The 27,515-nt window shown below is 33.9% G+C and overlaps 1 protein-coding gene across 4 annotated transcripts; it reads right to left on the bottom strand.

The window, feature by feature from the left end:
* Window positions 1-169: 169 nt before the first annotated feature.
* LOC111305824 (auxin response factor 8-like) lies at window positions 170-25,915 on the bottom strand. 4 transcript variants are annotated; one of them, XM_089749714.1, is made up of 15 exons: window positions 25,567-25,915; window positions 25,316-25,428; window positions 25,118-25,232; window positions 24,984-25,040; window positions 24,727-24,882; window positions 24,562-24,646; window positions 21,056-21,146; window positions 20,728-20,892; window positions 20,530-20,652; window positions 17,836-17,911; window positions 5,530-5,677; window positions 2,072-2,721; window positions 1,760-1,978; window positions 1,475-1,665; window positions 170-610 (listed from the first exon to the last, which is right to left on the bottom strand). In XM_089749714.1, exons 3-15 carry the CDS (start codon window positions 25,121-25,123, stop codon window positions 421-423), a joined length of 2,157 nt encoding a protein of 718 aa, XP_089605840.1. In that variant the 5' UTR covers window positions 25,124-25,232; window positions 25,316-25,428; window positions 25,567-25,915; the 3' UTR covers window positions 170-420. The 4 variants fall into 4 exon arrangements, with proteins under 4 accessions (XP_089605840.1, XP_022759400.1, XP_022759399.1 ...); XM_022903665.2 differs by having other exon boundaries at window positions 25,118-25,216; XM_022903664.2 differs by having other exon boundaries at window positions 1,760-2,721; window positions 25,118-25,216.
* Between the last annotated feature and the right edge of the window lie 1,600 nt (window positions 25,916-27,515).

Raw genomic sequence — 27,515 nt, 5'->3', positions numbered from 1 at the left:
ACTTTTTGTTGATAATTATAGAATTGTTTATTTTCTTCTTCAAAAATATTTTTGCTATTTAAACAAATTGAAGATAATTTTTTATCTTTTTGATCCATTTAAAAATAATTCCTTGTGAATGATTATGCTCACTCAATTTAGAAAAAAAAATGAGAATGCGCGCCACACGTGATTAATGAATCATAAGAGTTTTCATTATAGGATCTTTTAATTAATTGGACACCATTTAATATAATATATTGAGATAATTTAATTCCTTAACCTAGGCTAGGCCTGGGCTGTGAACTTGATACACCGTACACGTATTCTCAAGGAAATAATAGCAGTCTGTGCCCACGTAAGTCTGATTCTGATGTACTTACTAACCATACCACAAACACACAATGTCGGGCTACTGGAAAAAGTTCATTGGGATTTGGTTCAGTATTCAAGTGAACCAACAGATGAGAGTCCAGACACATAATCTCGACCACCGGAGGCAGTAGCAGTGCCACTGCTATTCATCCTTTGACCTGGGGTTGGGCTAAAAGGCTCCACCCTTTGCTCCCCCATCTTCTGCACATCCTCCGCTGAAAGTATCTTTATGTACCAAACATTATTCACAAAAGCCCTGCATGTTTCGTTAACCAAACCAAATATTAACCAGGGCTTAAATGCCATAATGATAATCAATCAAATATCATCAAAAATCCAAAACCTCTAAAACAATCAATCAAATACTATATTATGGTAGCTTTGTTTACAAGGGAGAATTCTCACTACTTTTAACTCAGTCACATGATTCAGTCTTGTGATCCAGTCACCTCTCCAGTCACCTCTCCAGTCAAGTCCATCAGATTTTTTCCCCTTTACTATGAAATCAATTGTTTCGTATTATTTTCATTTTTTTCTTTTTCTATTTCAAAGGGTCTTGAAGATGAAAGAATTCAATTGCTTATATGATGCAACAGTGCTTAAGGTGTCAAAGAGATTGAATTTTTCCAATAAGTTTAAACTACAGCAGACATTATTGATCCGAATCCAAGAAACCCACCCGGTACTAATCCAACCAATTTGACCAGGAAAAGTCAACAATCCAAACTCGCCAAGCTCAAATCCGAAATGACAAGAATCCAAACAACTCAAAAGACTAACCCCAAACAATCTGAACTTAAATTTATTTGACTTCCAAATTAATAATTTAGACTGAAATGACCTGAACTTGATGATACGAATCAAACAACCCGTGTCAAACCCAAATCTGAAATGGCTAAAATCCAAGATAGAAAACATGTTCAAGGGGTTTGGACAAAAGAGGTTAAGTCTTAATAGCGTGACAAAATAAGATCTAATAGAGGTAGACCAGTGAGGGCAGGTTTGAAAAAGCTATTCTGCGTTTTTCACTTGAGACTCTGATCTTAATTAGTATATCATGCATGCATGTCTACCTCTGGATGAGGAGTTTGACCAATTTATCACCATAGAAATTACTTACTCCCATGGGTCATCTCCAAGGAGAAGAATATCATTCTCCCTGTCGACGAATACAAGCTGCCAGCCTGATCTAAGAGGGTCTTCCAACTTCCCCTCAATTCCAAACTTCTGAGCCAGCTCCTCTCGCAGCTCATGGTAGCTGCTGAACCTGGAGATGTCTACTGAGCGTCCCACCGACCCTGATTTATAAACCTACAAAAAACCAAAATATAGAGTCATCTCTATGATCTTATGCAAACTATGACCGATATGAAAATAACCTTTAAAAACAGCAGCTCATATATACCTTGACAAATGTTGGAGTTGGATTCAGTGGGTCAACTTGTCCAGTGCTCCGCAGTTCTGAAGAGTCTTGCATGCAACCATACAGAGGATTCTGGAATGAGGGATCCCCTAATGGAATCGAGGGCACATCAGCTTCACTTGAAGATGTGGCAAAACCAGGCATCACAGTGGGGAGTGGAAGGCCATATGAATTGTTGTTAACACCAAAAAGTGCTGAATTCTGGGCATCAGAGTGACCAATTTCTGGTTCTTTTATAGCATCTTTTCCAGGAAACACTTGTGGAAATGATGTTGAGCTAGCAAAGGTAATTACCTGTGAATGAGCATACTTTGGAGCCCAGGATTGCTGGGGTAACTGATCAGCTGGCATTGACTGACCAGTTCTAGAGAAGTTAAGAAGATTTGCACTGCTTTCAGGACACAATGAACCCAGCATATTCTGGACAGGGGGAACAGATCCTGAGACCTTTGCTGAGTCTATAAAATCTGTTTTCAGAAATGATTGAGGCATATTCGTCGGCTGCCTCTGTTGGAGCTGATCACTTTGAATTATGTTATGCTGTTGCTGAGCCTGTTCCTCTGGCAGAGTTCCTACTTGCTCCTGCCCAAGGACCGGGGGCAAGTTTAGAATTTGGGATTGTGCCTGCACAATGTTATGTGGAACCGACTGTGAAACAGCTAGCTGCTGCTGCAACAGTAAATTATGGCTGCCTGGCTGTTGAACAAACTGCAAAGATTGCTGCAGCGGCTGTCTCAGGGGATCCCCACTTCCTAGATTCTGCATCCCATTGGCCAGCATGGCTTGGTACTGCAGATTATGGTCATTTCCAGGGAAACTCGGATCTAGTCTCTGCTGCATCCATGAAAATGAGCTGAAAGACTGAAGATTCAGAGAGTGTAGTCCTTGCTCTCCAGATCCCCCTCTTAGCCACATTAACCCATTAGATATATCATCTCTGTTATCTACAAGGAGACAAATATCATGGTAAGATATCCAGGGAAACAGATAAAAGAGCCAACAGTAACAATTAAATCGTCCACAATTAAGGTAAGCAGTGAAAACCCATATATGCCCAAGTGAGGAATATACTACTCTTTAATTTTGTAAATCACTTGTGCTTCAAATAATCCAAGCTAATGAATTGTAATACTAGCGGAGCATCTGAAAACTCTCTAAATTAAGTAGCACATCACCCTTTCCTAAAAGAGAAAATACTTCCCCAATACAAGTTTAATCAAGAATTGGAAAGGAATTCCTTCGAAGATTGATTCCAATCTTGTATTTGAATGCATTTTGACAACGTTAAGTTAACAAGCTTGACCATCAAATTTAAAGCTTCATGTCTTACAAAATGGTTAAAAAGGGTAACTATAATTAATTGGTATTCATTACTTTAGATAAATCTAAAGGTCTATATACACTTTCCGTTTCTTTTTCATTTGCATATATTTAATGAAATTAGTTGAATAACCAACGTTCAAAACTTGAAACCCCTTTTCTGCTTTGTCAGAAAACTTAAAAACAAGACCTTCCAAATTTTAAGATTCTTGTTACTAAACTAACTTCATGAAATATAATTCAAGAAAGCATATTTTTTTCCTAAACATTGTCCACAAAAAAGTTAGTACAATTTAAACATATAATATATGGTATTGACATGTAATTTTGAAATGAGGGGAAAAAAAAAGAAAAGATAATAAATAACAGTAAAAAGGGCCTGGAAAAGATAAGAAGGAAAAAGAACAAGAACTTTTGGATCTTTTTCCCTCTTATATCAATTTCTTCTAATTTTTCTCATTTCTCATCATTTTTCCTTTTTTATCTTATTTTTCTAAGTATTATCAAAAGGTTTAATTACGTAATTGGTACCTGAACTATATATAGTGAAATTGTTAATTTGGTACCTGGTGAAAAAAAATTCATAATTAGGTAGATCAACTTTCAATCCGTCAAGCAAATTGCAAACGACACTAACTTCCTTACTCAAATGGACATGTCAACATGCAATCAGAATGTGCCACTGCCATGCCATTTTTTTATAAATTTTTTTTCTGTTTTTAAATTTTTTTAACTAAAAAAGTCCAAAAAATTAAAAGATTAAAAAATAAAAATAACAAAATTGGAGGAATAGGGAAAGAGAGGAATGGAAAAGAGAGAGAATGGAGGGGGAAGAGGAGGGAAAGGGGGACTTGCCAATGCTGATCTGGCTGGCCTGAGGCAGATCATCATCAATATGGCTGGAACAACCAAGATCAACACTGATCCGCCTAGGGCTGACCCCTTCCCCTCCCCTACACCCATCCTTCTTTCTCTCTCTTTTCCTTTCCCCTCTTTCCCTCTCCTTCCTTTCTCTCCCCCATTTTTCTCTCCTTGATTTTCTATATTTTTAATTTTTAATTTTTAAAAAAATTAATCAAAAATAAAAAATGATGTGGCATTTCTCATACACGTTACAACTGACATGGCATTTATAGGACAGTTGTTACATCCTCATTGGCCGTTTGACACTGTCAAATTTCAGTTAACAAAGCAAGTTTGCAATCTGTGGACTGAAAGTTGAAATACCTAATCATGAATTTTTTTTTTTTTTTTTTTAAAGATACCAAATGTGTAATTTACCTACCCTATCCCAAATTAGGCTTTATGACATTAGGTCAAATATTATATTAATTTAAAGATTATAAATTCATTAATCATTTAATAATATTTTATGATAAGTCAGGCAAACTATATGAATTGAAAATATCACCATAAAAACATTAGATTAATTAAATTTGTCTTTTTAAAGGAAATATAAGAGAATTCTGCAATGTAGCTTGGACCCTTTTCTAGTGCTGGACAAAAGTAACTTTTCTAAACCTAAACCAAAGTAACCTAGGTCAAATTGGTTCCCATTAGGATCAGGTTTAGTTCTATCTATTCCTAGTGTTTGTTTGGACAAGCGACGCATGTCCAATGCTGCATTGGGAGTGCAATGTGGTGGAAGGGACCAAACAGACATTTAGTCCACTGGATCTAAAAATTAAGCTGTCTTGTCCTAGATTATAAGAATTTGACCTCTCAACCTACCGCCAACTTGTTTTGGATCTTTTAGGTTGTATGCTTAACTAGATATCAAAGCCTAGAAAATTTTGTTCCTATTGGATGTTTGTTGTCTTGTCCCTAAAGAACATGTGAAACACCCACTTGTTTCAATTGTTAGTATTGAACAGACATTCGAGGAACAGCGTAAGTGATTTCATGTCAAATTGGTTATATCTAAGATTTGTCGTGGCCTTGAGCAATTTCTGCTCTGAACCTATTGCCTAAAGAAAGCCCAATACTAAGGGCATGTGGAATCCGGTTCCAAGACAACCAACTTATCCCAACTATTAGCAGCATTAGGTTTAAAGCTTTAAGTGGATTACTACAATATATATCATGCAATACGCCATGGTACCCATCTCTAGCAAGGCAGAGCAAAAATCCAAAGTTTCCTTTGAGACATTTAAACTTAAAATTCTGTATACGCATTAAAGATTCATGCCTCAACTTCTTATCGAGGCTCTTGTAAAATATGAAATATTTTATCTTCAGCCCATCCCCCCCACCTCTCTCTCTTAAAGGGTTATTAAACACTTGCCTCAGGCAAGCAACAGGTTCTTAATTTCACAGCTCCAAAAGAAGACAGGTTATCAATCTCAAATCCATTGAAATTAAAAAAAAAAAAAAATGTCCAGCCACATTTTTTGAAAAGGAGCTTAAGACTAGAACCTCAGAAAGAACAATACCATGCAAAGATGAGGAACCGGGATGCCAAGGGCGTTTCAGTCTGAGGGGAAACAGAGATGGATACATTGGAAAAGTTGTTAACGGCTCAATCTCCCACAATGATACCCTTGGCTGTCTCTCACCTGCTGTTGACTCATCCCAACCAACCTACACATAGGAGTGGGTGAGAAATCAAACTCCAGTCAATTAAAAATTTAGGCTACAGAAAAATTTCTTCGTGATGATACCTTGTGCAACTAAAACAAATTCATAGTCAGACAGAAGACACATGTAAATCGCCAAGCATTCTAATGGGACTTGAAGCAACTCTAATAGAGGTTGACGAACCTTAAGTTTAGGATTTTGCATGGATATTCTATTTTGAAAATTCACAGGATAGAAACATACAAATAACCGTAAGCCTAGCAAGGTAATTTTGGGCATAGAGTTGAAACTGTTAGAAACTTGGCACAAATAGATATAACAGATGCAGAGGCAAATAAAAAGTACTTCCGTGCTATCCCATCCGAGCCATTGATGACACAATACAATATTAAACATGCCAACAAAAAAAACCTAATGCTCCTTTGGACCCTAATTTTGGGGCCACTGCAGAATAAAGTGCATCTCTTGAAATGTTCTTAATGAGACACTGCAAAACATTTATAATGCATAAATGATATTGAACCTACAAGATTAACATGCTAACAACAAAAACATAATGCAAAACAATGCCCTTGGACTCTAATATTGAGACCACTGCAGAAGAAAGTGTCTCCCAAATCATTCCTGATGAAATGCTGCAAACATTAATAATATGTAGTTCAAAATTAACTAGCAATAACCACCTTGCCAGAAGCACATACTTTTAAGAGCACAGCATTGCTTTTAGTCCAAAGCAACCAACATTTCCAGCCAACAATAGAAACTTTTGAGAGAAACCAAATTCCCAGCATTGAAGTCCATGAAACAACAGTCAGAGACAATAGCATAGAAGTTTTCAATAGATTGAACACATTACTAGCCACCTTGAACTATTTTGACAGCTCCCAGCAAATAGGATCCTTCTTGTAAGAAAACAACATAAAGTACATATTTGTATACAAAATCCAAACAAAAACGGAAACCCTAGACCTAGTTCAAAATATAGACCTGGATTAAAGATGTTACCATGTACCTAAAAGGTTTGGTTAAGACAGTAAGACAGCAATGGACTAAGAGATTGGAAAGATAAACAGAAGTTTTTGGGGTTATAAGAGTAGATAAAACGTGAAGCAAGGGTTATAATGGACTTTTGACAAAAAACTGAACTGACAGAAAATCCAGTTTTTGAAAGTTTGCAACCTCACCCTTGCATGATTTACACTAGGATCTTATTGCATTTCTTTTTGTTTCTTTTTTAACTCTTTTTTCTTTGATTGGAGAAACAAAGCAATGGCAACAAACCATCATGAAGAAGGAAGAGACATGCGAGAGGAAAGAGAAAGAATATGGTAACATTTTTAAAAATAGATTTAAATTGTATCCTTAAAATTTTTTAAGCTTGAGACTTGAATTTTATTAGAATTGATAGAAATAAAATATTATAAATTAAGACGATTACACTTGTTACCGACCCGGCAATCTTTTGACACATCAACACCTTTATTTGAATGGTGCAGCAGGGCATACTTTGAACCCTGTGGTCAATTGGAATTATTGAATAGAAAATGGAAGTTATTATGCACAATGGATTAAAAGAAAGTTCAATCTGTGCATTGGCTTCTTTTAAAAAGTTTAAAGGCAACATTGAGCTTCTAGCCAAGAAGAAAAGAGGAGAACAAAGGATCGTGGAGTAAATGCAGCCCATTCCATCCAGAAATCTCTACCCAAAAAAAAAAAAGAAAGCTACATTATTCTCTCTACAGAAAAAATCAATATAAATTTCTCCTTTCCTATAACTAGTGGTGCCCATTGGCTGGGCTGACCCAGGCCAGTTGGCACCTCTAAATGCCAAGCCCAGCCTGGCCCACCCAAGCCCACCCAATTAGGCCCGGTTAAATTAGAAATATTAAAAATTTATTTCCACATCAATATTTTAATACTTTAAATATATTTTAGAGTAAAAATTAAATAAAAGTAATTTTATCATAAAATAATGTCTCAAGCTTGTCCAAGGCCCAATCAGCATCAGGTCTAGCAAGTCACCTAGCCCATGGACAGGTCTACCTCTAATTATTATTTTACTTTGAGCCTTAGACATTGCAATATCAGGTTTATCCTAGAATTTGGGTAGAGAAGCAAAATAAAAACTAGCTTCACTTGGATAAACAATAACGTGTCACGGTTCCCTCTTAGCAAGCAACAAAAGAAAATGGAAAGAATTGTCCAGCCTAAATCTTTAAAAAATGTGGATACTGCAGGCAAAGAAAAAAAATCCATTTTAGTTTGATGACACACTGAGACTAATTAAAGTCCACTTCAAAATGATCATTTTTACAACCAATGTTTAATCATAATGCCTATCTTGCATGCAAGAAGAAAGAATCCTACCAGCCATACAAGCTGTAGAATACTTAAAGAACAATTGTCCTTATTTCTTCTTATTCTATTTAGAATGAAGGAGTACATATAAATAAATAGGATCAATGAAGTTCCTTATTAAGAAACAACTTACATGAAACAGAAAACAAAAAATAATAAAAGGAGAATTATTCTATTCTAAAATAGAAACAAATCCCTGAAAACTTGACAATCAGAATAGTTAACTAAATCAAAAGAATAAATGAGAAATATTCCCAAAATAAATTAGGAAATCAAGCTGCACTAATGTAGGAGAATCATATCTGTACTAATGTCGGAGAATCAGATTTCTACACTCCCCTCAAGCTGAGTTATGAATGTTAATCATATTCAGCTTGGATTTCAATCCGTCAAAAATGCTTTTAGGAAGAGCTTTAGTAAGAATATTTGCAATTTGTGAACTTGTAGGGATATAGGCCAGTTTGACCAACCCATTTTCTATCTTTTCCTTTATGAAATCTCGGTCCAGCTCTATATGCTTGGTCCTATCATGATAAATAGGATTTTTGGCAATACTTATAGTAGCCTTATTGTCACAAAACAGTGACATAGATGTTACAGTTTGAACTTTTAATTCTCCAAGTAACCTTATCAGCCAAATTCCTTCATAAATACCATGGGACATTGCTCTAAACTCAACCTTAGCACTGCTCCTAGCTACAACAGCTTGCTTTTTACTTTTCCAAGTGACCAAATTGCCCCAAACATAAGTGCAATATCCAATAGTGGACCTTTTATCTTTTACTAATCCAGCCCAGTCAGCACCTGTGTACACCTCGACTGCCCTGTCCATTGACTTCTTAAAATATAGACCTTCACCAAGACTCTTCTTTAAGTACTATAGGATGCGATGAACAGCCTTGAAATGCTCCTTGGTTGGATTATTCATGTATCTACTCACCATCCTTACTGCAAACCCGATATCAACTCGTGTTTGGGAGATGTAAATAAGCTTCCCAACTAGTCTTTGGTATTGCCCTTTGTCCGCGAGAGAGCTTCCATTTCCACTTCCAATTTTATTAGTTGAGTACATGGGTGTATCGGCATGTTTGCATCCAATCATGCCAATTTCTTTTAGTAAATCAATTACATACTTACGCTGAGATACCGATATTCCATTCTTAGACAGAGCCACTTCCATCCCAAGAAAATATTTAAGGAACCCCAAGTCCTTTATTTCAAACTCTTTTGCAAGGTGTACACCTCGACTGCCCTGTCCATTGACTTCTTAAAATATAGACCTTCACCAAGACTCTTCTTTAAGTACTATAGGATGCGATGAACAGCCTTGAAATGCTCCTTGGTTGGATTATTCATGTATCTACTCACCATCCTTACTGCAAACCCGATATCAACTCGTGTTTGGGAGATGTAAATAAGCTTCCCAACTAGTCTTTGGTATTGCCCTTTGTCCGCGAGAGAGCTTCCATTTCCACTTCCAATTTTATTAGTTGAGTACATGGGTGTATCGGCATGTTTGCATCCAATCATGCCAATTTCTTTTAGTAAATCAATTACATACTTACGCTGAGATACCGATATTCCATTCTTAGACAGAGCCACTTCCATCCCAAGAAAATATTTAAGGAACCCCAAGTCCTTTATTTCAAACTCTTTTGCAAGGTGTTTCTTCAAATCATCTATTCCTTGCGGTCTCCGGTGATTATGATATCATCCACATAAACAATAAGAATAACTCTTTTTCCTACATTAGTGAACTTAACATAGTATGGTTAGATTGACATTGAAGGAATCCATACCTCTTCATTGCCTTGGTCAACCATTCAAACCAAGCCTGAGGAGACTATTTAAACCCATACAAAGATTTTTGAAGTTTGCAAACTTTGCCCATGTTGTCTTGCCTTTCAAAACCAGGAGGAATTTCCATGTAGACATCCTCCTCCGAGTCACCATTTAAGAATGCATTCTTAATGTCAAGTTGGTGGAGAGACCAATCCAAGTTGGCTACTAGAGACAATAGAACTCTAATTGAATTGAGTTTGGCTATCGGAGCAAATGTCTCCTCATAGTCTATCTCGTAGGATTGAGTGCACCCCTTTACAACAAGTCTAGCTTTGAACCTATTTATACTTCCATCTACATTGTGCTTTATTGTGAAGATCCACTTACATCCAACTAGGTTTTTCCCTTTGGGCAAATCTGAAATTTCCCATGTCCCATTCTTCTCTAGCGCCTTGATTTCTTCAAGAACTGCTGCCTTCCAATCTGTTTCATTGAGGGCTTCCTTTATATTTTTTGGAATTTGCACATTGTCAAGGTTTGGATTTAACCTGTCATATGAGATGTACTTGCAAATAAGGTACTGGGTACATGATCTCACACCTTTTCTTAATGCAATAAGAATGTCAAGGTCACCAGCTGGCTCATAAGTTTCTGTTTCAGATTCAATAAAGACATTACCTGTGCTAGTTTCAGGTTATTAGAGACTTAGATCAGGTTGATTTTTAGTGCTGGGCTATGTACAGTTGTCCATTTCTTCCTGCAGTTTTTGCTTTCTTGAGTAGACTATCAGTTCTTTTGTTATTTCTTGCATAACCTTAAGGTTTGAAAAGTCAAGAGTTGTTTGAACAAGTTGGGCTTCGGAATCTGCATGGTTGATAGGTTGGGTGGGTTGAGAATTTGGTATTGATGGGGCTAGTTGGGAAATTGGCAAGTCAAAAACTAAGAATTGATATTCCTGAGTAGTATTCTCTCCCTGAATATCATTCTTTCTGTGGTATGGAAGATTCTCAAAGAAAATGACATCCATAGAGCTATGGAATTTTTTTTGTGATGGATGAGTAACAGCTATAGCCCTTTCGGTTTGGGGAATAACCCAAGAATATGCATTTTAAAGCTTTAGGATCAAGCTTGTTGCAGTTTTGTTGGCTAATATGAACAAAGGCAATGCAGCCAAAGAGTTTGATAGGAATAGAAGAGATCAACCAAGTTTGTGGGTAAGATGCAATGAGAGTTTGACAAGGTGTTTTAAAGCCAAAAACTCAAAAAGGCATTCGGTTAACCAAATAAGTTGCAGTGAGGACAGCTCCTCATCAAAAATATTTAGGCACATTGAAAGTCAACAAGAGGGATCTAGTCATTTCTATCTGTGAGAAAACACTTATTTACAGTTGGTTGTAATCTTGTAATCTGTATATTTATATTTGTATCTCTAGAATTAAGTATTTGTATCCCTAGAATTAAGGAAGATTTAGTTTCCTAGTTTAACCCTTAGTTAGTTGTATATAAACCTAAGATTCTTGTATAATTGTAGATAAGCAGTTTTTTCAATATACATTCAGTTTCCACATGGTATCAGAGCTTTAGGCTCTTCTTGGGAAGAAAAATTTTCAGCCTTCATTGCTGACTTTTTTAGGCCTTCATTGCCGAATCCTGTTTAGGCCTTCATTGCCGAACCCTTTCAAAGAAATATATCACTATCACCCAATTTGAGGAAATGTTAACTGGGAAAATCACTGGAGTACTACAGATGTCTCAAAAACAAGGAGAGTTCAACAGGGAAGAGATTGAAAAGCTGAGAAACTTATTGAAAATCCTTGAAAAGCCTACTATGGTATGTTCTTTGGGTAAAGTTTCTAGTTCAGGTAAAGCTTTCGGTTCTCATGGATTAAATGTCTCGGCTAAGCCTTTTACGAGTTCTTGGGTCATTGACTCAGGAGCCACAGACCACATGACTCAGGAGCCACAGACCACATGACACATTCTCCACAAAAATTTAGTACATATAACCTGTTTCCTAGTAATAAGAAAATTGTTGTTGCTGATGGTTCACTTACCACAATGGCAGGATTAGGAGATGTTCAAGTTAATCCCTCATTTGTTCTAAAAAATGTTCTTCATGTTTCTGGATTGTCTACTAATCTGATATCTATACAAAAACTTACCAGAGATATGAATTGCAAAGTAACTTTTTATCCCTCTTATTGTGAATTTCAGGACCAGAGTTCGGGGAAGATAATTGGACTTGCTAAGGAAAAGGATGGACTATACTATCTTGAGACATCAAATAACACAAGTAGTATCAAAAATAGTTTACCTTTGTCATTTCTTTCTGAAAAATCTTCCAATAAAGACAAAATCTGGCTTTATCATTTTCGTCTTGGACATCCTTCTTTTGGAACCTTGAGAAACATGTTTCCTTCTTTGTTCAAAGAATTAAATGTTGAAGATTTTCATTGTGATATTTGCGAATTTGCAAAACATAGACGTGTGTCTTTTTCAATAAGTAACAAAAGAAGTTCTACTCCCTTTTACTTGATTCATAGTGACATTTGGGGTCCCTCTACAATTCCTAATATTTCTGGTGCGAGATGGTTTGTTTCATTCATAGATGATTGTACTAAGGTCTCTTGGGTTTTTTTACTTAAATCCAAATCAGATGTGAATAGTGTATTTTTAAGCTTTCAAAACATGATCCAAAATCAATTTGGAGTGAGAATCAAGAGACTTAGGTCTGATAATGCAAGAGACTACTTCAACCAGAGTCTATCCACCCATTTCCAAAAAGAGGGGATTATCCATGAGTCATCTTGTGTTAATACTCCACAGCAGAATGGAGTGGCAGAGAGAAAAAACAGCCATTTGTTAGCCACAACCCGAGCCTTTCTTTTTCAAGCAAATGTACCTAAATCTTATTGGGGGGAAGCTGTTCTCACTGCCACACATATTATAAATAGGTTACCTTCAAGAGTTTTGGGATTTAAAACTCCTATGGAACTACTCTCACAATTTTATCCCAACCTCAATACTACAAACAATCTCACACCTAAGATATTTGGTTGTACATCATTTGTTCATGTTCACAGTCACAACAGGGGAAAGTTGGATCCAAGAGCGATTAAGTGTATTTTTGTGGGGTATTCTTCAACTCAAAAAGGATATAAGTGCTATCATCCTCCTACCAAAAAATTTTGTCTGCAGATGTCACTTTTGAAGAAAATAAACCATTTTTTACTCAACCTTATCTTCAGGGGGAGACTTCATTCATGGAAGATAAGGATAAAGACTTCTTTTTGCTTGATTTGCCCCCTTCTTCAACATTTACACCCATTAATTCTTATGAGTCGAAACCTGTTTCTGCTGAGCCTAAGTCAAACATTGAATTTGAGTCTGAACCCATTCCAAATACGGAAGATGTGACAAAGGATAATATTGTTCTTGATTCTATGAAGGAATTACAGGTGTACTCAAGAAGGAAAGTTCCAGATCCTGAACCGGTGCCAGTCCAAGAACCTGATCCTAACTCTGGAAATGAGGTAACTACAGTTTTTGACTCCGTTTCTCAAAATGAGCATGAATCTCCTAATACTATAACTAGTGATTATGATTTGCCTATTGCCATTAGGAAAGGAACCAGAGAATGTACCAAGCATCCACTATACCCAATATCTAATTTTGTGTCATTTGAAAAATTTTCACCATCCCACAAAAATTTTCTTGTGAGCCTAAACACTATTTCTGTTCCAACTACATTATCCGAGGCATTATCCGGTGAGAAATGGAGGCAAGCCATGAAAATAGAAATGGAGGCCTTAAAGAAAAATCAGACATGGGAACTGGTAGAGTTGCCTAAAGGAAAAAATCCAGTAGGGTGTAAATGGGTTTTCACTGTAAAATACAAGGCAGATGGTACTGTTGAAAGGTATAAAGCCAGGTTAGTGGCTAAGGGCTACACTCAGACCTACGGAGTGGATTACCAGGAAACCTTTGCTCCAGTCGCCAAGATGAATACAGTTAGGATTTTGTTATCATTGGCTGCAAATTACAATTGGCAGCTTCAACAATTTGATGTAAAGAATGCTTTTTTACATGGTGATTTGGAAGAAGAAATATATATGAAGGTTTCACCGGGATTTGGAGGTCATCTAGAAGCAAACAAAGTATGCAGGCTAAAAAAGGCTTTATATGGCCTTAAACAGTCTCCTAGAGCTTGGTTCGGGAGATTTGCCAAAGTGATGCTAGCAATGGGATATAAACAGAGTCAAGGAGATCACACATTGTTTATCAAGCACTCTGATTCAGGGAGAGTCACAGTTCTATTAGTGTATGTTGATGATATAACTGTAACTGGAGATGATGAAAAAGAGAGAGAATCTCTAAAACAGTGTTTGGCTAGAGAATTTGAGATAAAAGAGCTTGGGAGATTGAAGTACTTCCTAGGAATTGAAGTAGCTCACTCAAGGCATGGTATTTTTATCTCACAACAAAAATATGTGATGGATCTTTTGAAGGAAACTGGGAAGCTTGCATGTAAACCTGCAAATACCCCTATAGATCCTAATCATAAAATTGGAGAAGCTAATGAAGATGCTGCTGTAAATAGAGAGATGTACCAAAGATTAGTTGGAAGACTCATTTATCTGTCACATACTAGACCTGATATAGCATATGCTGTGAGTGTGGTAAGTCAATTTATGCATAGTCCTAAAGAAGTGCACCTACAGGCTGTCTACCGTATATTGCACTATTTGAAGGCCAATCCTGGGAGAGGTATCTTATTCAAAAGAGATTCGGGGTTAGTTCTAGAAGCATATACAGATGCTGATTATGCAGGTTCAGTAACTGATAGAAGATCTACCTCAGGCTACTGCACTTTCTTAGGTGATAATCTTGTGACTTGGAGGAGTAAAAAACAGAATGTGGTGGCAAGATCAAGTGCTGAAGCAGAGTTCAGAGCAATGGCTCAAGGAATTTGTGAACTACTATGGTTAAAGATTATCCTAGAAGACTTGAAGATCAAGTGGGATGGACCAATGAGACTATTGTGATAACAAGTCTGCAATAAGCATTGCACACAATCCTGTGCAACATGACAGAACAAAACACATTGAAGTAGACCGGCATTTCATAAAGGAAAAACTAGATAGTGGGTTGATTTGTACACCTTATGTATCAACCAAGGGTCAACTTGCAGATGTGTTGACTAAAGGTCTCAGCAGTGCAACATTTCAAGAAATTATTTCCAAGCTGGGAATGGAAAACACCTATTCACCAGCTTGAGGGGGAGTGTGGGAAAACACTTATTTACAATTGGTTGTAATCTTGTAATCTGTATATTTATATTTGTATCTCTAGAATTAAGTATTTGTATCCCTAGAATTAAGGAAGATTTAGTTTCCTAGTTTAACCCCTAGTTAGTTGTATATAAACCTAAGATTCTTGTATAATTGTAGATAAGCAGTTTTTTCAATATACATTCAGTTTCCACACTATCAAATGTCTATTGTTGCATTCGGCAACCCCATTTTGTTGTGGAGTGTTAATGCAAGAGCTTTGATGAATAATTCCATGATTTGTGAGGTAAGGGCCAAGAATAGAGTTGAAGTATTCCCTTCCATTGTCAGTTTTTAAGACTTGAATTTTGGCTTGGAATCGGCTTTGTGCCATGCTATTGAAGTTCTAAAAGATTTGGCTAACCTCAGATTTTTCTTTCATAAGGAATACCCAAATGAGTTGAGTATGATCATCGATGAATGTAACAAGCCAGCTAGAACCTGTGATGTTGTTAACTCTTGATGGTCCCCAAATGTCACTATAAATTATTGAGAAAGGCTTAGATGATTTATAAGAAAGGCTAGGGTAGGTATTTCAAATGTGCTTGAAAAGTTGACAAATTTCACACTGAAAATCTTTAGAGATGTTATTGAATGATGAGGGAAATAGCCTTTTTAGGTATGAAATATTTGGATGTCCTAATCTATAATGCCATAACATGATACGGTCATCCTAACTGGTACTAGGGGCTAAGGCTGAACAAGAGCTTTGTGCTCTTTGAAGTGCATAATCTTGAAGAAGGTAAGAGCCCTGCACACATCCTAGCACTACCAATAATCCTCCCCAAGCCCAATTCGTGAAATTCACACAAGTTGGGAAAAAATTTAGTGACACAACATCTAAACTTCGTAAGCTTACTGTTGGAAAATAGGTTACAACTTAAATTAGGGACATGGAGGACAGAGTTAAGTGTTATATCTTTCGAAACTCCAATAGAACCTATTCCTACCACCTTTGAGAGAGAACCATCAGCAATTTTTACAACAAAACTATCATAGCAAAGTCTATATGTGTTGAATAAGGATGCATCTCCAATCATGTGATCTGACGCTCCTAAATCAACAATCCAAGATTGTGTATTTTCCTATTGAACACGTAAGGCATTTAGGAAATTACCTCTTTGTGCTAGTAAACTAGTTCCAAAGGGTGCGAACTTGTTTTTAAGGATTTATTAGAGCATCAGCTCTTTGTAACTTTACTCATGCCATACCTTTGCAGAAGAAGAGTTCTCACTCCTGCTAGCCACAACGGAAATTCATGTGGCTATAGTCTAATGGTTCAGGCCAACTTGCTCTAATACCATATTAAGCATCCCACTTACTACCAATTGACAATAAGTGGAAGGGCCCAACTTGAACATGACTACAGAAAATTAAACATTTATTAGATGTGGGATAACCCACTTTAACAAGCTCCCATTACGTGTAGGTAAAAATGGAAGAAGCCTATTACATGACAAATTTGAAAATGGCAATAGAAAGAAATCTTGGCTCTGATACTATGTAGAATACTCATGGCATACCTCTACAGAAGAAGAGTTCTCACTCCTACCAGCCACAATAGGTGTGGCTACAGCCTAATGGTTCAAGCCAACTTGCTCTGATGCCACATTAAGCATCCAACTTACTACCAATTGATAGTAAGTGAAGAGGCCTAACTTAAATATAAAACTACAGGAAATTTGATATTTATTAGATTTGAGATAACTCACTTTAACAGGTCCCCATCACATGTAGGCAAAGATGAAAGAAGCCTTTCACGTGACAAATTTGGAAAGGGTAACAGAAAAACATCCTGACTCTAATACGATGTAGAATACTTAAAGAACAATTGTTCTTATTTCTTCTTATTCTATTTAGAATGAAGTACATCTAAATAAATAGGAACAGTGAAGTTCCTTATTAGGAAACAATTTACATGAAACAAAAAACAAAAAATAATAAAAGGAAAATTATTCTATTCTAAAATATAAACAAATCCCTAAAAACTTGATAATCAAAATAGTTAACTAAATCAAAAGAATAAATGAGAAATATTCCCAAAATAAATTACGAAATCAAGCTGCACTAATGTAAGAGAATCAAATTACTACACAAGTATCTTATGATCACAAATGAATAGAAAAGGATTTTAACTGGAGACTCATATTTAGAAGTGGTGAAACCAACCCAAACCTGAATTGTCAAAAAAATCAAAGATCCTAACTCAAAGAAACCTGAATCTGAAATGACCTACACCCACTATTAGTTGAATCCAAAACAAAGAAACTCGAAATGATCCGAACCCAAGATCACTCAAACCCTAAAATCATATTGAAATGGTTACGTACCACATAAAATATAAAGTTGCCAAAAACTAATCTAAACTTGAAATGACCCAAACTCAAAATTATTGACCCCAACCGTTTGCCACCCCTACTCATATTGGATAATCCTAAAACCCAAAACACCCACCATTATAGGTCTCCCAAACAATTCCCATCCTTAACCTATCTTTCTTTCAAGATTCTAACTTCACATATTCATTCAACTAGCATTGAATCCCAAAGAAATCATGGACATTAAACACAGATGAATTTTTTCAAACATGCATAAATAAAATAGTATTTGACATTGTACCATCACAAACAACAAAAAATGCGCCGACCACCATCTATTACGAGACCCATGTAAAAATATGTTAATAATTACCTTCACAGACCGCCAATGGGAATTTGGCCAGCGAACAGGATCCAAATCACTTATACCAGTTATTGTACCCATATACCTAGAGAAGGAAAAAAAGAAATTTACATATGAACAAAAAAATGGTGCAACATATAAACAGTAGCTCTTTGGTGCCATTGTTTTTTCGCCAATTGGTGCCAAACTATTGAAATACACATTTAGGACAGCACTTTCAACAGCAAGTGACAACAAACACCAACTGGCAGACAAAATCAAATAATCTGTTGAAACCAGTATTTGAATAAATCAGAGAGTAAAATTTATATTCATGGTTCTCTAATCAATGGCTGTCAGAATAGGGGATTCCCACGACATTAAAAGGTCCCACCTGATGCTCTCTGCTCTAGTACACAGGCAGCTTCCACATAATAAACTTTTTAAAATCATACCAGCATTCCCAGTTAGCACTTTATGCAAAATACCTATAATCACTTTTAATAATTCCCTTCTTTTTTCCTTCAATCATTTTCCCTTCATAATTATTTATTGTCTTACTTTCTCCCTATCACTTTTTTTTTTTTTTTTGTTTCTCCTCTTATCTTTTCAATTTCCTTTTTCTTTTTCTTTTTCTTAAAATCAACCTATGGTTTACTTTGCATCATATAAGCTCCATTTGTTTCACAAAAAATGATTTTGGAAAAATGATTTCTATATTTTCAGGTGTTTGACAAAAAATGACTTATTGGTCAACAGAAAATAAAGCAATTATTCTGGAAATTGTCTTCCCCTTTTAAAAAGGAGAAGACAATTTTCGAAAAAGAGCTTTTTATAAGTAGAACTATTTATCAATGTGTTTGAATATAATTTTACTCAAGTCAAACATTGTACATGATTTTTTTAGCTCAAAGTTAATTTAACCCGACCCAAAATATTATTATATTAATAAATAATGTTTTTATTTAATTTTACTCTTAAAAAATTAAAATAATAGTATTAAAAGACTTTTAATAATTAATAACATATATAATATTAGTTTTATTATTTTAATAATTAATGTTAAATAATATAATATTATTATTTTCTTAATATGCATTTTTTAATAATTTCTTAGTATTTTTTAGTTTAAAATATATAATTTTATATTTTATTTATTATGATATTTATTTTATTATTTTAATAATAAATATAAATAAAAATTTTTTGTTATAATTTAATACTAGGTACTTTCAATATAAAAAATATATATTTTAATAGTATAAATATTTTAATAATAAATATTACTATTTTAATATTAATAAAAATAATATTTTAAGAATAATAATACTATTTTAAACATTTTAAAAAATTAATATAAAAAATAATAAAGAGTTTTATTTTAAGTATTTTTATATTAATATAATATTTTAATATTAAATATTATTATTAAAATATCATTATTCTTGAATATTAATTATTTTAATAATAAATAATTTCAATATACTTTAATAATAAATAATTTTTAATATTTTAATAATTATATTATTATTATTTAAAAAAAAAAAACAACCAAATAACAAAAAATATTTTTCACTAACCCATCCAAACAATAAAAAATCTTTACTTTTTTGTTAAACATTTTCTAAAAGTCAATTTCAACGAAATAACCGAAGCCATAGTCTCATTTTCCTCCAAAATGTCAAAACTATCTAAACATAATTTTGTTTATATTAATCTGCATCAATACAATATTCTATTAGATACTCCATGTCATGTGATGCTAAAATTTGCATTCGCTATCATTAACCCTATCCTTGTCACTCCCTTTACATTTATCTTAATACTTTGTTCTCCTTTTTGTCAATATTATCCTAAAACATATAGCTTGTGTCAATATTTACTTTTACTAATTTAATTATTTTATCTATAATTTATTCATTCTTAAAAGTTTCAGTATCTACGTAAAAATGTTTTTTCAAAAGAGGTTTAATTATATGATTTTCATACCCAAAGTATATCCTGCATTACCAAACAAAATCATTACGAGTTCTCTCCCAATGAAAAAGAATTAAAAAAAAAAAAAAAGAGAGAGAGTAGCTCTTCTAATCCAATCTCACTGTCAAACAGCCTTGAAACTATAATTTAATAGAAAAAAAAAAAAAAAGAAAGAACTACTCTAATGTGTATTTTGGTCAAAAAAACCTACTCTTATGCGTATGAGATGTTTAGATTTGGATATAATCCATTATTGGTTAAGATAAATTTGTATGAAATACTTGTCCTATAACAGAAAATTTTAAACCTTGACCAATTATGCTCCATTTCTCATAATCTTGAAATTCAAATAAATGACAAAATTGTGGTGTGGAAGAGGAAAGCATGGTGCAAGTCCCAAGTTTTATCAACTGTTACTACACTAAAACTAATAAAATCCAAGTATTTTACAGAAAAAGAAAATATAAATAAAAGTTTCAAAAATTAAACCAAGGACACCACTTCTGCACCATGAAACTTTTACCTAATATTTGAAATCAGAAGAAGCATAAGTGATTAACATGGTGGACTATTGTTTCAATATACACACAAGTTATTTGCCACAATATCATAAAGTCAGCAAAAGATTTTAATAAAAATATATAGATGGCGTTCAAAAACATGATCAGATAAACAGAAGCAATTCATAGAATCACACGAGATAAACCACTAAAATAATACTATATGAGAGGTTAACAACCATAATACCTACGAACACTTGATTCTTCTGTCTCAAAAAGCATCCGAAAACGCATCCCAACTAAGACACGTGTGTGGAAAACAGCCTTAACGTATTTTGAAAGGGGTATAACAAACTCAGATGGACTAGCCCTGCATATTAGAGAACAAGCATGTTATCAGATAAGACATAAAGAACAAATGAAAGAGATAAGAAATCATCACCACCTTGGATTATAAAATACTGTAAAGCAGCTATTAGTTGCAGCAGCATGAGCTGCAGCTGCAAGGAGTCCAATGTGCATGCTATCACTAGATAAAACTGATGATGGCATTACAGTTTGTGGACGAGTGGCATGACGAATTCCCAAAAGAAGCTGATTCTTTTCATTCCTAATGACAGGAATTTATGAGATATGGTCAATAACGCATATTTAAGTACTCTTCCCTTGAGTCTAGCTTTCTCTCTGGCTAGGTTACCCAATAAACCGCATGTACCAGGTACAATTAAAAAAACATATTCAGCAGAATAAGTAGGAAAAAAGAAAATGAATACCAAATAAAAAGAACAGAATCCCCAGCAACAAGTCTCTTGGCACTAACAAACACACTCCAGCCTGTCGTAAGAAGGTGGCGTTTAGGCTGTCCTGCAAGTTGCACGACATCACGTCAACTTAAATAGAAAATCAATAGTTGTACTATTAGATGGATCATTTTAATGTGCAATAATAGACAATCTAATTGGTCATAACACGGTTGTATAAAGCAGTTTATATAAAGATGTCACAACCACAGTTCCGTCAATTACAGGCACAAAAGAACCAGTAGAGAAAATTTAATACACTAAACAAGTATCTCCAAACATATAGAATATGTAAGTCAATCAACTCAGAAGAAAATTTAGGATATATAAACTTCAGTTTATATGTTTTTGAGTTTTGAAGTTCATATACCCTGCCAAGTTAAACCAATTAGTAACAGGATTTTCATTATATATGGTGAAAACTTATACCTAGTTTTAATTACAGTGATGACTAAACACAATAGCAGTAACACCCACGACCCTTTAAAGCATTCATCAAAGCTGGTTCTAACACTGAAAAACCTTAATTCGAAGCACATTAATCATTTGAGTCTGTAAGCATTCTTCAGTTGATCTCAGATCTGGCTTCTACGTTCCTCTACATTTGAAAGTAAAGGCTTTATCATGTTTGTGTACCTTATAGATTCAAGCAGGAAAAAAAAAACCTAGCAAGTTCATGTTTCGACAATGTGGGCTCAAAGAGCAACATATCAGTCATTATTTCTGTGAATCATTACCAGGATTTTACACAAGATCCAAATATGATTTCAGCGCCAAAGGTTCTAAATTTAGTTTAGACAGCCAAGTCAAAAGCATTTACCTCTAAAATAAGGATTATGTTAAATTTTAAAAGCAAAAATTTTATATTAAAAATTTTAGAAACTAAAATGAATTGACAAAATAAGTAAAAATCTCAATTTAAGAAACTAACATGAATTGACAAAATAAGTAAAAATTTCAATTAGAGTCCTAGTAAATTTTATATTAAATAAAAAGAATTTAGTTGAAGTAGGGACTCTGTCAATGTAAAAAAATTAAAAACTACAACCTAACATGATTTTTTTTTTTAGCCTTTCATAAAGCCAACTTCAGAGTTATGGGATATAAGGCTTGGTTTGTTGTTGTTGCTCTTGCTGTTCATAATTACGACCTAACATGATTCTTTTTTTCGCCTTTCATACAACCGACTTCAGAGTTATGAGATATAAGGCTTGGTTCTGTGAATCATTACCAAAATTTTACACTAAGATCCAAATAAGATTTCAGTGCCAAAGGTTCTAAATTTCGTTTAGACAGCCAAGTCATAAGCATTTAACTCTAAAATAAGGACTATGTTAAGTTTTAAAAGTAAAAATTTTATATTAAAAATTTTTGAAACTAAAATGAATTGACAAAATAAGTAAAAATCTCAATTTAAGAAACTAACATGAATTGACAAAATAAGTAAAAATTTCAATTAAATTTCAATTAGAGTCCTAGTAAATTTTATATTAAATATAAAGAATTTAATTGAAGTAGGGACAATGTTAATGTAAAAAGATTCAAAACTATGACATAATATGATTCTTTTTTTGGCCTTTCATACAGCCAACCTTAGAGTTATAGGATATAAGGCTTGGTTCTCTATTGTTGTTGTTGTAGGGACTATGTTAAGTTCAAGGCTCTTGAGTTATAATTAGCCCCCATCACAAATAAACCAGGAGGGTTGCATTAGGTAGTAAACATATATAAGAGCTTTAGTCAACATCACTGGGTTGTTGAAACTAATCCATTAAGTTTAAATTTTGTACTTTAAGAATCATTATTTCTCATAATTATTATATATCCTTACCATGCTTTCAACCCAATAAAGAAAAGCCTTCTTTCTAATTTAGTAGATATACAGGTAATATGCCCATTCTGAGTATTCTAAAAAAATCCTATATTTGTATAAAAAGATAAATCAAGACATTTTTAGAATTTGAAATTTGAAATATTTTCTTGAAGTACGGTAAAATTATTGCAAGAACCAAAACACTTTTTATAAAATTTCTACAGCCAAACATCTAGTTGGTTTGATAAATCCTTGAAACAAAAAATACTAGCAATTAATACAAATCCATGCAGATTGCATAAATCTTTTGAAATTGTTGGATGTGGTACTGAAATCGTGATCTCTAAAACATATTATTTTACTCATTTATACATGCAATTGATAAGTTTTTATTGAGTTATGCTTTTTGCATCTTCTTGGATCTTGTAAAGAAGATAGTCAAAAACTACAATATCGGTCTTGTAACTTGGACTAATGAGTCATTGACATGTAATTGAAGGATGCATTTGAGGCTAACATGAAGAACTAAGTTCATCCAACAGACTACGGTCAAGGATCTTGAGGACTCTAGCTTCAAACTTTGATGTTCACGTGAGAATAGAACAAAAACTGATAGGTTATTATCAATCATAGACAAGACCAACAGTGATACCAAGAATCAAGAACGTCAAAAGGATGAGTTAACTCAATATAGTGATTGTATATGCCCCTCAAGTGAATTAGATAAGTTAACTCAAGGTAAGCTTCTGGGAAGACCTACCTTATTGATCCAAAGGACCTTACAGGAGGGAAAGATTATCAATGTAGAGGTTTCAATGGGAATGTCAAAAAGGAGGCCAAGGAAACAAAGGTTTATTCATGCAGGTCCAAAGAAACAAATAGTGAAGGAAAAGCCGTCATGTTTAACAATATGACCTTTGATAGCTAACACTTGTTATAGAAATGGGATTTACTTGTGAACTATCTGAACAGGATTTAATAAATACTTGAGTTGGACTCATTCACTGTATTTATCAAATCGATTTGACAAACTTGCCAAAATGAGAGAACCAAGGACAAAAAAGTATATATCAAGTGTACTAAGGATGATAGTGAATATATGTTTATTTTTGAGAAGGCTATGAAGGACATATGAAGAAAGTTCAGGGTTTATTTAATGAAAACTAGAATACAATATGGAAGAAAAGAGAATTATGATGCTATCAGCAAATTCAAAAAATAGAAACAGAAACTCTTAACACTTACCCAAAAAAACAAGAAAAAGAAATGGCACTCTTAAAAAATGATAAAAAGTGAAAAACCAATTGGATTGGATGATGTGCCCATTGAAGCACAGAAGTGCATAAGGACAAAGGACAATCATATCTCAAACTTATTCAAACACTATAATCAAACATGTTCCTTCAAAAGTCGATTTCAAGCAACTATAACATTTCTTTTCTATTAGCAACTTTAAAAGCAATAGAAAAGAAAATATCAGCAAGTCCACTATAAAACTATGATTTTGCCAAATGCAAACTACTAAATCTTCTCCAGTTGAAATATAAATAGCAGTAACCTTAAAATTAAGATAGCATGGCAAGATCCAATAACTTACAATTCCAATGAAACAAGAAATGATTATAACCTATGAGAATGCTTGATAGGAGCGGCATTTGAAACTAACCTCTAAAGATATGTCTAAATTTCCACTCAACGTCATGGAGATCCCTTGCAATAAGTTCTTGAGCTGGTGGCTGCTGCGAGAAGTCCTACAAAACAAAGAAGGAACACGTTACTACGTTAGCACTGAGAAAACAGTTGGAAGGTAGAAATATAAGAAAGAGAATACCAGTGGAGGAAAGACTTTCTCAGCAGCACGACGAGGAACAGAAAAACCACCATGGGTACTAGTATCACTTGCTGTCAGTGTCTTGCAGAAATAATTGGTTGGCTGCTTGCTTGGAACTCCCAAGTCCATTGGAAGAAATGTATCCTTCTGCTCTTCCTATATGAAAACATAGATGAGGAAAAGAAAAGAAAAACATAAAAAAGATATATAAAACCCAAAAAGCATATTCAAGCGAAGAAGAAAGCAATGCTTCTTACTGGGGTCAAAGGCTGCAATGTCATTTGGGCATATACTTCATCTGTCTCAACATCAGCCTGAAATAACATGCATAAACTGTTTCAACTCTGAGGCATTCTATGACTGAAAGTGAAGAGAAGACGAAGGAACTGACATGCATGGTAACATTGTGGAGTTGGCATATCAACTGAGGAGGCAAGTTGGGGTAATTTGGAATGTGGGCGTCAACCTCCTTGTTAGTGGTGGCTGCTACCTGCGAGTTGATTTCACTTTTCATTGTATTTGGAGCTAAAAACGCCACTATGACCCAGAAAGAAAAAGGGAGAGATCTGGTTAAGCAAAGAGAAGAAACCTGCTCGCTATGACCCTGAGGAAAGTAGACCACACGGCTTCCCACGGTGGGTAGACATACCAGTGGCCCAGCGCAGGCGTGCCATAGCTCTGAGTTCAAGCACTTGTTTTCCCCTAATAATCATTCATTAATTACAATTAATTGAGCAATTAAATGAAATCAAATTTACATGCAAATGTATCAAGATTTAACTAAATGAAAAATGACACTTGTATGTTTTAATTTTAAAATAATAACAAAAAGAAAAATACCTTCATAAGCCTGCTGTCCCAGGCCTGATGCTGAAAGCTTCATATCAAACTTAGTTTCTTGTTTGAAAGAAGAGAAGACAAGAGAAGAGAAAACGGAATTGAAGTGTTGTTATTCTGAATTTAAAAAAATCCAACAGAAATCCCAATCCTCGCTCATACTGCAATTATTGCACTGGAAAGGCAAACCCTAAACTCTAAAGCAAAAGATAGAAAAAAGGGAAGGGAAACCCATTTTTAGAAGTTGGGTTGAAAAGAAGAAGGAGACGACAGAGTTTCCTCTTCTTCTTCCATAACATCACCATATGGATATAAACGGTATCACTCAAGACTCGGCAAAAGAACGAAAAACAAAAGAAAACGGGTAGAAAGGAGGAGGAGTGGTTTTATAGGGTGAGCCGGCCAAAGCTGAAATTGAAGAAGTAAGTAGAGAGAGAAGTTGGCGGAGAAACAATCTCAGCCGTTGGCTCATCCGTACGGAATCATCCTCAGCGTCCATTACAGGTCTGATATGACAGCAAGGCATGTGCCACCATACTTCAGTAGTCGCTGTCACAAGTACGGATGCGTCCAGATTATAAGTTAGGGTGAATTTCAGAAGAGAATCAAGACATGGTGTAATGAAATTTTTATTAATGGATATAATGATAGAAATAATTAATAAAAATAAAATAAAATTTATTTTATAATTTTAATATTTAATGAGTGTGAATTTAAAATTATAAATGAATACCACGTGCACATACAAATAAAACATACGTATATTTAGTCAAGATATATATACAATTAACTTGTAACATATATATATATATACATACATTTAAATATTGAAGTCATAAAAATACTTTTAATTTTTTTAATAGTTTTACATATAAATATTTTATTTTCACTAATTATTTTCATAACAATATCAAAAAACAAATATTTATGATAAATCATTCTATTTTTTATTTCTTTTATTTTTTTCTTTTTTCAAGTAAAACTTTTTATTTTTCAATTTATTAATTTTTTTAATTTTTAATTTATTTTTAAATTTTTTATCACTAAATTTATTTGGCTTAAAAAGATTTACTCATAAACTCTTTAATCCATAATACACGAATACCGTTTTCATTCTTAGGGTTGGTAGTTTTATCCATTTTCGACAGGTTTCGATTCAATTTTATATGATCGATTTTTTTTTTTAAATTGAATTTCGGGTTTGGTCGAAATCGAATTTTAAGTAAACTCGACTCGATCTGATATTATATAAAAAAAATTTAATTAATTATTTAATTATCTATTTATATATATTTATATATTTAAATTTTTAAAAAATATATTTTATTAATTTCAGATAAGATTGGATCAGGTACGGTTTATACAATATTAGATCGGATCGGGTTCGGATATGAAAAAAATTAAAAAAAAACTTTAGATCAAATTCGAGTTCGAATTATATGATTATAAAATCGAATCGAATTCGGGACGAGCTAAAAACTCATCCCGACCTGATCCATTGCCAACCCTAATCATTCTAACTGATTTATCAAAAATTGAATGACAAGAGTTAAATCTCAAAATTTTAAAAAGCTATCACAAATAGAATTTAATACTCCTTTGTCTCAAAAATTTTTATTCTTATATTTTAGAGTTTTTTAAATTATTTATTTTTTTCATTGAAAACTTAAATTTTATTTTTATATTTTAAAATTATTTTTGTTATTTTGTATTTTTTATCATTAAAAATTTTAAAACATCAAAATTATAAAAAAGAAATTCAAAATCTCATACTATATAAATCAAAGAAATTTAAAAAATAAAAGATGAAAATCAACGAGGAAATAACAATGTCAGAGGAAGAGAATAGTGAGGAAGATGGAAGGAAGAGCCTCAACGACAGGTTATTAATCCAATTTAAATTTAAGCTCAAAGTTAATATAAACGTAAGTGGTAGATAAAGTGCATTGTGC

This window comes from Durio zibethinus, chromosome 21, assembly GCF_047325235.1.
Source record: "Durio zibethinus cultivar Kanyao isolate XHJ-2024 chromosome 21, ASM4732523v1, whole genome shotgun sequence".
In the NCBI taxonomy this organism is placed as follows: Eukaryota; Viridiplantae; Streptophyta; class Magnoliopsida; order Malvales; family Malvaceae; genus Durio; species Durio zibethinus.
This window is presented reverse-complemented; position numbering and strand designations above follow the sequence as displayed.